Here is a 12,141-nt window from a genome sequence, read left to right as displayed (position 1 = left end):
TCAAATAACTAAAATACTATTTAATATGGATGGAAGAGGAGAAGAGAGTAATTGAGATGATATTTTCTTGAGAATAAAATAGTAAATAGGTAAATGAACAAATATTTGACGGAAGGGGAGAGGAGAGGAGAGGAGAGCGTAGAAGTTAATTAGTATACTAGGTTAGATCTAAGTGACTGTGGGCTTATGAAACAAGAAAGTCTACTCCCTCTTCTCGCCGTGCTCGCCTCAAGCAAGTATATTGTATGATAATTATAGTGTGAGCTATTTGTTGTAATATAAGGCCAATCAGATGGCCTCATTAGCCTAACATTGTAGTGTTCTGACCGTCAAATAAACTGGAGCCAAATCCTTCGCAAGAAAATATATCACATATGTGTTATGAACAGGAGCTATTATTTATCCTAGTGAACAAGGAAGAGTTTATAGATTATAAAGACATGAAAAATAATCTGCAGTTTTGAATACAATATTCACCGCAACGACCTCCACAAATCCTACGTGTACCTACATAACTCTACAAGTTGCAAATTAATTCGTTCTTTGAACCAAACAACATAATGAGTTGTGCTGCAGACTTCTGCAGCTGAATCTCCCCATCCTAAAACCTACAGATATTGACATTACCTTGCTGCTGTTTGTTATAACTTACAAAACTAGGCTCTGCACTACAAAATCTCAGTGATCCAGAGACCACATTGACGAAATAGAATCACGGTAGTTTATTCTTCAGTCTTGCGCAGGCTAGAACTCTTCTCCCATACGGGCTGTTGCGAAGTACCGGAACATGAGGCTTGATAGCGTCAACGAAAGCATCATAGAGTGCTCCCTGCTTAATAGATAATTGGAATCAGAATCAGAACCACAAGGGCTTAAGAGTTGTATATAAAGAGATCGTATAACTTTTACCTTGCTTATTTTAAGAGCTGATTGAATGACATAGTTTCCATATTCACCTAGCAAGATCTGGAGGAGTGAAGGATCATGCAGCAGTTCCCGGAGGATTTTCACACGCCTGGCATCCCCAGCAAGACAAAGACATTTCTCTACGACGTTGCTACTATATTTCTGCAGAGATAAAATCCCATAATGACCATCCAATTGATTTAGTATCTTTGCAGTCGCCCAAGGAATTTCCTGAGTAAGAATGTATTGGATTACATAGTTCCTGCAAGATTTAACGACATCAAAGTGATGAAACTAAATGAAAATATATTGCTACACAAGTATATGATGGCTACTAGGCCAACACTATCAGGATTGGATTTAGGAAGTAGTGTAAAAAAATTAACAAAGGAGAAGAAGAAGAAATCCAATGTCAATCAGCTAATATAGATAATGAGTAATAGTTTTCTTCTTAAATCAAGGGAACAAAAAGGAACTTTGAAGTATACCCATATCTGTCTTCCGAAAGGATTAAAGCACGAGATGTGAGAGCAAATATCAGTTGATGTTTCTTCTCATTGCTAGAATGAGAGATGCACTTTTGAAGAACACAACAGCCTTGACGGTCTTTTGCTAAATCAAAACAGTGAGCAGTGGCAGAATCCAAAAGGAACTGCAAAAACAGTAATAGGTTGCTATTGATGGTCACAACGAACAGAAGCTCATTAAATTGTAGAAGAAAGTTCGTCACCTTATATATGTCAAAGCTAGCAAAATACAAGTTTGCACGAGTACTTATTAGTGTAGCATATCGAGAAAAAAAGGATGATGCGCTCTATATTAACCAGCCAAAATAAGGGGAAAGAATTCTCCCATGATATCACTTTGAGTACATAAAGGTGTCCCTTAGGGATTAATCTTGATGTATTAACTGCTAAGTTACCTTGTAGAGGCCAGCCTCAGTTCTGTCATGCATCTTCTTTTCTTTTAGTTACAAGGACTACTTTGATAGAAGTAAAATATTCAGGAGAAGAGGTAAATAATTCTGACGCTAAAAAAGCTCAAAAACAGAAAAGAGGTAACAGGAAAAAGATGAGAAAATATTTTTCTACTATGCACTACAATTCCCGAATTACAATAAGCATGAACAAGGATGGATATTCTCCAAAAAAAAAGCATATACAGAGTTAGAATAATGGATATCGACAATCAGGAGAAGAATGAAACATCCTTAGTTTGTACAATCAGGGACAGGACTATTTTTATTGAGCAAAAGAGTAAAGAAGATGAGAACAGAACTGATGAAGCAGAGTTTCACAGACACACAGAGAGACAGAGAGATAGGACTGTAAAGGGATCTAAACTTTTCAATGGAAAGATGATTTAAAGAAACCTGAATTCATTAAGATATAGCAGTTATAACCTTGACAACAGACAAAAGAACATACCAAAATTCATAAGAAGAAATTTTTGATGTACTCCTTACAGTGAATAGTAGAAAATTTTGTGTCAGAAAATTCCGAGAGAGGTTTTAATCTTATACTACACTCAGAAGGGTTATCCTTATGCACTGGTAAAAATTTTGAGCTGTTTATCTTATATTCCTTTCTCATCTATAAAGAAGATCATTTCCAAGTGGCAAGAGAGAGGGTAGAATATTTACTTTGATCATAAGGATCACTTTAGCATGATGAGACAAAACCAAAAATTAAAAAAGAAGAGCCTACTCAGTTTGCAGAAAAATGTATACTCCATACCCCGCTGTGTGCAGGCAGAAGATGTTTTAAGCAGAGCTGTGAAACATGACTACCATTGACATCCTTCATCAAAGAGTAGACATCAAGACTCAAAGCTGAAACAAGCAAGCAAATTTGCTCTGGCCTTCTGATCGTTTCTATTATCCTTTGCACAGCACGAGTTCTGCATATTGTAAATAAAGTGAAACCAAAGACAAGGAAAAAATCAGTGTGGAGGTCATCATAATGAGTAATGACATCAACTTCATGCAAGATACATACCCATGCTTATCACATGAGAGGCTAATGAGCTCGCCTGGAGTTCTAGTAATTTCATAAACTATATGCGTCCTTTGATCCTCAGTACATACTTCAATAAGCTTTTGTACAAGATAGTTCCCAATGGGATCAGTCATAAGATCAACAAAATGATCAATAACCCCAATAAAGACCTTCTCGATATCTTCCGCAGTTCCCTCTGTGAGTACTCTTTGCAAGTAGCAGCAACCTTTCTGATCCTTTGCCAATATACGGATTTTTCGCCCAACTACATCCTCTGAGCTGAATTTCATCCGGCGTAATCCCATAAATTGTTTAGATTCAGAATAATCAGTAGACGAGCACCAGGAGTTTTGTCCGTCAATGTGGAGCTTGCTCAGAGTAAGAGTGAGGTCAGGATCATCAAAAGGATATACATTTCCCTTCATTTCAACATGACATGGTGATTGGGAAGTAGCAACAGAAGCAGATTTAGTGGTTCTAGTTGAGTTGAATTCATGAGACAGAGTTAAGATCCTGTCATCGGGAGTCTGGTGGCCAACTTGGTCTAGCATCAGACTCTCTGAGAATTGTTCGGATGAACGAGTTAGTGAAAAAGGATACGTTGGCTTCTCACCATATTTAATCCCATGTCCCTCATCTTTACCACATAAACCCTGACAGTAAGATCTTTGAGGGTACGTATTCATCAGCGATGCATCTAACCGATCATATCCCACATTAACAACAGTGTTGCTCCAAGAAGAGTCTTGACTTCCTTCCCCTATTTGGTGAGAGTTGGGCATCTCTATATATTGTGGATGTGCGACAACAGCAATTGGACCATTTAGAACTTGATTCAGTTCGGATCCTTGATTTTGGAGCAATTGAAGGCAAGCATACACTTCCTGCAATCTGGTGTGTGTATTTTCCTCAACATCATGCCATGCCATATTTGACTGGATCATACTCTGATAAGGAACGTAGGCCAGCGTATGATGATCCGGATAGCATTGCTGCTGAAAGACAGAAGGCACAAACTCAGATTCCTTACTAGAAACACCACGAAGGACCTGAACGTTATATATTTCAGAGTTTACCGGCATAACTCTAGAGTTTACTGGAAAACTTTGCGATTGCTCTTGATAGTCACCTAGTAAGCTCACTGGTGTTTGGTTCCTGAGTACATTGCCATTTACCTTCAGAAACTTTCCCTTATCGAGAGCATTTATCTTTCGACTGGGTTGTGGGGCTTCGTTTGTGCAACTGGTACAAGGGTGCTCATCTGATGAACAAGTAGGAGGTAAATCTGAAATGCCGTCTTTACAACCTACATCCTCCAGTGCTGATGCCAAAGATTGCTCATCTGGCAAGTTTGCCGTGTCTTGATTAAGATCCTCTATAGATGTTTCATGGTAATTACTCGAAGCAGCCTTCTGATCACATTGATTCCTCTGTATGGTCAAGCTGTCAAACAGGGCTGTGTCACGCCCGAGCTCTGCGCATTGTGAAGAATTGTTGAAGTAAGTAATATTTCTGGAAGCAAAAGACATCCTCTCCTGTGTTGATGTTCCTTCTAGTTGAAACAATATTTGGCTAGTGCCAGGTTCTTCATCTTGCGAGTTCCCTAGAGTACCATTTGGAATCTCTCCAAGAAACCTCACTCTTCTTCTGTACGCTTTACTACTACTACTATTACTACTACTACTTTCTCCTTCCATATTGCAAATGAAACAATCTTCACACAAAAAGAGAACAAAACCAGGTCAGACATGACATACCTTCAACAAGTAAAACATTAGACACCGCAAAATAGTAAAATTGTTAATAACAAAGGTTTCATCTTCTTCAACCAAAAGTATCCAATTGAGGCAAGTCCCCCATGATCAAAGAGCAAATCTTCTCCACAGGTACATCTCAAACTTAAATATATTAAGGAAAGTTCTCTACGATCTGATAAGATCAGGATGTCGGGAATTTAATCATCTTATGACCTCAGTACTTTCAAACTGAATGCGTAATAGATCAAAAGAGAGGAGGTTTTTTTTTTCTTTGTTTTGCTTTGTTTTCTTTCTTATATAAAGAATAGAACCAATAGCGGGAGAATTCAATCTTTCCGAATTCACTCTGCAAACCATTATTCTACCGAGCGAATATAGACTAGAAGACACACATCTAACACAGTCCTACATAAACAAACAAAAGAAAGATCTTTGTCGCCATAGATCATCACCGCATTGACTCGACGTCACAAGATTTTCAACAGTAGAAAGAAAAGCCAAGACCTACGAATGCAAAGGGTTTTTTTAAAAAAAAAACTAAACTTGATCCTCACGGTCTCATCTAATGCAGCTTAAATGGCAAATCCCCTAAAACCTTGATCACCCCGCAAAGAGAGAGAGAGAGAGAAGAAGAATTCTTTTGTCTCCAATCAAAACAGACAAAAAGCCCATAAAGAAAAAGGAAAAAAGAAATCCAATCTTGCGAGTATAAAGCAAAGAAAACGATGAAACAGGGCCCAAAGGAGATCAAAAGACAGGGATGGCATCGGCGAAGAGAAGAATTACCGGCGACGTGGAGAAGAGATGCATCAGGGAGAAGCGCTCAATGACATGGCTTTATAAGGTAATAGTAGAAGTCCAAGAAAGGTGGAGAAGGGTGGTTCGGTAATTTCGGAGGAAAGCAGAGAGAGGAAGGATTCTTGAGAAGCGGAGTTGTTTGGAAAGAAAACAAGAGAAAGGTGGGGTTTTCTGATCAAATATGAGCAACATATCAATCTCCTCCGCCGTTCCTCTACCTCTTTCCAAATATTATGCATAGAATCCCATATGAGATGGAGAGAGAACCAAATATAAAAAAATATACCAAAAAAATATACCATGCACGCATGCATGGCTTTTTATGGCCTAGGTGGTTTTGGGTTGGGTTGGGTTGGGTTGGGTTTGGAAAAGACTAGCTTGCATATCAGGTTCCTCCGGTTCTACCAACATGATTCATCTTGGATTTGTCTGTCAGGTCCGTGTGGGTCAACAAAAATTCGATTAGGTGCATCTAATAATTTTAGGATCATAATAAGAAGATTTTAAGTAGGTGCGATCGAAGCATTATCAGATATGCACGATTAACCTCTAGATAAGGTTAGTATTTTATCTTAAACAAACCATATCTTTTGCTGTTACCAAATCTTTTGAATCGATATATAGAGGTAGAAACTTTAGCCTCAGTTACTCTCCACAAACCTTCTCTACGGATTCGTTCATGAACACAATGATGCAATTGGCACTCCTGGAGACATCAAGATCGCATAAAAAGAAGTCTTATAGAACACTATGATTCAGCAGGCATTACTTCCCGTATATACTTTACACAATAGAAGGACAATATAAATTATCACGGCATCCTTTACTATTTACTTTGAAGTCAAAGAGTCCATGAGGTGTCAGGTAGGTAGGTATTGAGAAGCCATATAAACCCAATAAGAATACGGACGAGTCTCATTGTGTTGTTCATTTTAGCAGTTTCAATCTAAACACATTCAGGAACTTTTAGCTCATCTCAGTACTCTCTTTTCCTTTTATATTATTCGCATCTCTTATGCCTTAAAAAGACACGTTGTTGGGCCTTATCATGCCATATATTGCTTGCTGCACATTTGTTAAGGTTGGGCTTCTTATGGCTCAAAGATAAGCTAGATGGCATGTCAGAAATCTTGATAGGAGCCTAATGTTTGAATAATAACTGCATAATCCTAGAACATATCCAAGTTTTGCTAGATGTTTTGGATTAGATACATTGATATATAACAATCCAATAGCACTAATGCCATTGGCTACGTTTCTCTGTCTTTATTTCTCGTGTCCCATATGTCTAAAGGCAAATTGGTATTTGTCACAAGAATAATTAAATAATAACATCTCCATCCCAAATAAAGACTCTTGGGCACTCCTCCATTTGAATAACTCTCTTGCATTAACAAGAAAAGTCATCAAATAGACTATGACTAACATAGTGCAATGCTTGCCCATTGTAGAAAAGGACTCACTTTGAAAGAGTAAACTGTAGAAGATTCAGCTCCATTCAGTTCTTGGTACCCATTTCTTCATAGATTTCTCATATTAACATTAGGCCAGAGACATCCAAGAACTCACTTTCTCTCTGACAGATACCAAAAGGCTATCAAGAGATTTACGAGCATAGCATTCATGTTCTATTTTAGCAAGCATCTTACTGCTCAGAGAAAAGATTTTTTACTTCCCTTATTGGAACATGCTGAGAGTAATAAACCAGATCCCGAGGAGACGATAACCTAGTAATTATTTGGATATGCATTTGGTGAATCGAAAAATTTCAGCCAGCTCCACTGGACTGTTACAACCTCAGGCAGGATAAAAATACAAAAATTAGTTATTCCCTGTAAAGATAATGAAAAAGATTGTGCACAAACCTTAGCTAGATGTATCTGCTTTTGATGAGATGATCAAGCATGCATTCTGTGATATGATATTTCGTTGAAAATTTATAATTCTTTAGCATCTATAACTTTATTCTTTTAAGCTTTTGTTTTTCTTTTCAATTTTCCTTCTCAGTCCTTTTCTGCAGAAAACAAATCTGGACACAAAATGATAAACATATATCAATGCTAACTTTGGTACAATATATGATCCAAGGTAGAGCAAACTGCAAGTTAAGCAATTCGTGCACATTCTAATACAAAGGGATACATTCCAACAGATGGACGCAGATGACCATCCTAAGCAAAACCTATGTCCTTGGGAGTAAGACAAATAATCAGTAATACAACGTGCTTCTGTCAAGCTAATCAAGAGCTAGAAATCAACTACTACTTGGCGCTGCTTCAGCAGGTAGCTGAAGAGGTTCCAGCGAGTCGACAATGTCTCGCATAAAGGGCCTTGCCTTCGGATTACGATTGAGACAGTGGTAGGCCAGCATCACCGTCTTGTGAACAGCTTTAATAGGATAGTCACCATTAAGCCTTGGATCTACAATATTGAGAATCTTCTTCTTCTGGGTAAGCAATGGAAAGGCCCAGTCAGCAAGGGTCTGTTCTCGAACGGGCCGGGACTTGTCTAATGATTTTCTGCCGGTAAGGAGCTCGAGTAAGACGACTCCGTAGCTATAAACGTCACTCATGGCAGTCAAATGCCCTAAATAAGGACAGAAGGAAATATATATCGAATGAGCATTTATATCAAGCATTCAGCACAAAAAAGTAATGCCTGCTTCCAGACAAAGTCTTCATTAGTCATCATAGCTTAAACAAAATCATTTAAAACTTTACAGAGAAGAAAACACTAGTGTTTTAAGTTTCATACTTCAATATAACCTTTGAAATAAACCCTTTGAACTGGTGAGCAACTTGTGCCTCAGGATAAGGAGACTCACAGAATTAAACATGCATTATCATAAGTAATTTTTTCAGAATTTTCTAATGGGCATCACACATATTCATCTTACATAGAAAAGGGAGTTGTCAAAGTAACTGGACCATCCATCCTCCGTTCATGGTTAATGCATCAGAGAGTGTGTTGTCAAAGTAATTGGCCGCACCAAAGGGGAAACAAGCAGCTGACTACTAATATCAATAAAATATGAACAAGATGGATACTGAAAGATGAAGCTGTTGTCAACTTAAAGGTAAAGGTTTCACTTGAAATGGATATCAAAAAATCATGGTCATTAAGAACCTTCACGTTTCTGGAAATGTAAGAAGTTTCATAGTCCAATTTCAAACAATTGTGGCAAAGAAACCAGAATATCAAGAGGAAGAAAGAACAGAGTTGAGCCGATTACTTCTCATATTTCTACATGATTACCATCATAATGTTCTCGGAAAGTTTTTAGCTACATTGATCCTTTCAAACAACCTATTACTAAAATGTACTGAACAGAAAAGCGTACTGCAATTCCAGTAATTCCAGACCTCAACATTAGCATATCTCTTTAGATAATTAATTAAAAATCAACCTCCAAAAGACATATTTGGATACCCTTAAGATCCTAAATAAGTTATTGCCATGTAACATTCATCTACCAGCTCAATGAAAAAATCTACTAGTGAAAATAAGCAAGAGCAGATTTTAGGTGACTCAAGCAATGTCTATAATTTAAATACCTGTCATTATGTACTCCGGGGCAGCATATCCGTAAGTTCCCATAATACGAGTAGACACATGGGATTTATCACCAACTGGTCCATCTTTTGCAAGACCAAAATCAGAAAGCTTCGCGTTGTAGTCCTGCATGTATAATAAAAAAGGAAAAGAGAAAACAATCACGTACACATATAAAACTAAGTATTGAAGGATAACAATACAGAATGCAAGACAAATGTAGTGATAGTTATAAAGAAACAAATTTTGAAAGCCTTCTTTGAGAGAATAATAGAAGCCTAATATCTCTGATGGGTTTTGGTTCCCTTCATTTTAATTCTTGCTTCTGTCTGAGAAAATTGGGACTTTGGAGGTGCAACGTGTTTAGCCATGCTTTTACGTATAGGACTTAATTTTGTTCAGATCCTCTTTTCCTTCTCTACTGTAAACCTATGTATAAATCCTTTTTGTCTCTTGGGGATACGATAAGATCCTTTTGAATATACTTAACTATTCCAGAAGCTGTCTAGGGTGTAAGAGAGTATGTATCAGCAATCCTCATAATTTTCAAATAATCAGATCCTACCGCAAGCTGATCGTACATAAAATGTCTTGCCAGTCCAACCTTTGTTGTGGTAGTTAACCTTTTCAGAGCTTCAATAGCATATTACATAGTCAATCTTTTGGTAACAAATACCAATAAACTGGTATAGCGATGTGACTGTATAAGACAACAAAATAGTTTGAGTTTACTAACCTGGTCAAGCAGTATATTTGATGTTTTAAAATCTCGATATATTACTGGCTGTTCAGCTTCATGGAGGAAAGCAAGCCCCTTTGCAGCACCATATGCAATTTTCATTCTGGTAGACCATGGAAGAGGAAGCAATACTCCTACATGAGGAAGCATAGAATCAGCCAACAGAAGATGGATAGATTTCTCATAGAATCATAGCTAATGGGAAAGGAAGAATGAAAAGGAAAAGAAGCAACAAAAGTTCTGTACATTTCCTCATTGGAGATTACTTATAATTTAGTAGTGTAACTACCGTTAATTTATTAGGAAATTCCTAGCTGAGAATTGAATAGAGAAATTTAATGTATATATGAGGCATTCAAAGCAAGAACACTGAGTTATCATCACTCTAGTAAATTAAATACTATCTTGACAATGAACATAAGAAGAACAGGATGCTAAAAGATAATGACTACAATTTCATGTTTTCTCTTTCAAAAGAAAAAAAAGTACTGCAATTTCATGGTATAGATCCTTCTACATTTTTTCTTTTGTCTAAATAGCAACAAACTGGCAAAGTTGAATGATGAATGAGTGATATTACTTGAAAAAAGATTTGACTCCACACTTCCTCGGGGCATGAACTCATATATTAGTACTCTGTGTTCATCTTCACAGCAATATCCGACCAACTTCACCAAATTTGGATGAGAAAGTTGCCCAAGAAATATAACTTCTGCCTGCAAAAGGTATAAAAAAAAATCTGATAAGATGATTAACAGAGTTTATTCCTAACCTAAAGAAGCAAATAAAGAAAGAAATTGAGCAACATAATAGAAAAACTTGTTTATAGGAAAGGTACCAGCCATTCCCTATGACCCTGACAACTGTTATCACCATCATGGACCTTGACGGCTACTTGTAAAGGCTGAATTCCCTCCCTAAATTCTTCAGTTATATAACCTTTATAAACACTTCCAAAACCCCCTCCACCTAAAACAGAATCCTGCCTGAAGTTCCCTGTAATTGTCTTGAGCTCATCAAATGTGAATGCTATCAAAGGATTTGTAGCCGTATCACGTCGCAAGTCCTCAACTTCTTTGGGGTTGGAGGGCAATTTGCTATTCTCCTCTCTTTCTTTCACTGAAGGGCTCTGGATTTTCGGAGACTCTGTAATCGATAAATTTATAGATGAGTTTAGAATATGTACAGAAAAGAAAAAAAAAAACAATCTGCCTAAAGATGGATAAAATACACAATCAAGCGATGCAACAAATAAGAGCAGAAAAAGGAAGTAACTTTGGCTATCACAGAAATGGAGAGCAACTGAATAGTAAACAGAAACAGCAAAAGTAAGGAACTTTAAATAAGAGGAAATTTTGAAACTTCTTGTGTCTTTTCGCAATGAAAGAATATATCAAGAAAAGAATGATTCTTTTCAAAAATCTAAATAGAACCAGGATTTTGGATATCTTAATTTAAAACAGAAACGCACGGATCAGGATAAGTAGTTTGATTCAATAAAACATCTAAAATACAAAACCACTCAAAAAGTAGCATGAAAGAAGAAAAGGTTAAATTAGAAACGAAACAAGAGAATTACCTGACTTAGCGTTAGAAGATACCCTGTGAATAGACGGGTTCACCCTAAACCAGCAGTTACCCATTATTAACCCTCAGAGAGAAAACCACTCAGGCCCTTCACCGAGATACCATCTTCCCTGCAATAAAAGGAATCCACACAAAAGGGAAGAGAGAGAGAGAGAGAGAGAGAGAGAGAGAGAGAGAGAGAGAGAGAGACTTTGCCAAAAGCTTTATGGGTCTTAGTGGGTCTGAGTTCTGATACACCAAAAATAACGAGAAAGACACAAACATATGTCTTATCTACAGGGCGAGAAATCTCTCTCTCTCTCTCTCTCTCAGCTTAGAGTATAAAAATTAGACTCGGTTCTTTCAAGGAAGCTACGATAAGAAAACAAAAGTGGATCAAGGACTACATATATTAGACCTTTCAAATATCTCATGGTGGTTTTCCATGGGCGGGGAAGAAGACAACAAAACGAGAAGAAACAAAACGAACGCTTTCAAGTTTCAACCGAAATCTATATCTCGCTCTTCTTTATTGTATTTATTCAAACGTATAAAAATTATTTATTTATAAAAAAATAAAAATAAAAATTATTTATATGTGTATTGGGGGGTTATGCTGGGTATTAGTAATACTCATCAAGAGGGATGATCAAAAAGGAAGAGGAGGAAAATATAAGAAAATGAAACCTATCTCAATCACTTTTTCTTTTTCTCTTTCTATTTTTCAGAAATTCCAATCACTAACCGATAAGCACAAGAGTGGGACCTTGGGGTGTCCTTGTGTATATTATCTTGCATTGCATTGCATTGCTTCAGCTTCACATTT

At 37.1% G+C, this 12,141-nt stretch overlaps 2 protein-coding genes across 3 annotated transcripts; both read right to left on the bottom strand.

Moving 5' to 3' along the window:
- Nucleotides 1–393: 393 nt before the first annotated feature.
- Nucleotides 394–5,648, bottom strand: LOC140783211 (uncharacterized). 2 transcript variants are annotated; one of them, XM_073130002.1, is made up of 6 exons: nt 5,447–5,648; nt 2,904–4,617; nt 2,643–2,805; nt 1,395–1,558; nt 910–1,168; nt 394–829 (listed from the first exon to the last, which is right to left on the bottom strand). In XM_073130002.1, exons 2-6 carry the CDS (start codon nt 4,598–4,600, stop codon nt 713–715), a joined length of 2,400 nt encoding a protein of 799 aa, XP_072986103.1. In that variant the 5' UTR covers nt 4,601–4,617; nt 5,447–5,648; the 3' UTR covers nt 394–712. The 2 variants fall into 2 exon arrangements, with proteins under 2 accessions (XP_072986103.1, XP_072986109.1); XM_073130008.1 differs by lacking the exons at nt 394–829; nt 1,395–1,558; nt 5,447–5,648 and having other exon boundaries at nt 916–1,168; nt 2,904–4,704.
- A 1,840-nt stretch (nt 5,649–7,488) lies between these two features.
- LOC140783237 (probable serine/threonine-protein kinase PBL16) lies at nt 7,489–11,694 on the bottom strand. Its single transcript, XM_073130041.1, has 6 exons — nt 11,329–11,694; nt 10,588–10,895; nt 10,330–10,465; nt 9,747–9,883; nt 9,013–9,136; nt 7,489–8,044 (listed from the first exon to the last, which is right to left on the bottom strand). Exons 1-6 carry the CDS (start codon nt 11,390–11,392, stop codon nt 7,713–7,715), a joined length of 1,101 nt encoding a protein of 366 aa, XP_072986142.1. The 5' UTR covers nt 11,393–11,694; the 3' UTR covers nt 7,489–7,712.
- Nucleotides 11,695–12,141: the final 447 nt, after the last annotated feature.

The sequence above is a fragment of the Typha latifolia genome, chromosome 1, assembly GCF_019914945.1.
Source record: "Typha latifolia isolate L0001 chromosome 1, TyphaL0001v2, whole genome shotgun sequence".
Lineage (NCBI taxonomy): Eukaryota > Viridiplantae > Streptophyta > Magnoliopsida > Poales > Typhaceae > Typha > Typha latifolia.
This window is presented reverse-complemented; position numbering and strand designations above follow the sequence as displayed.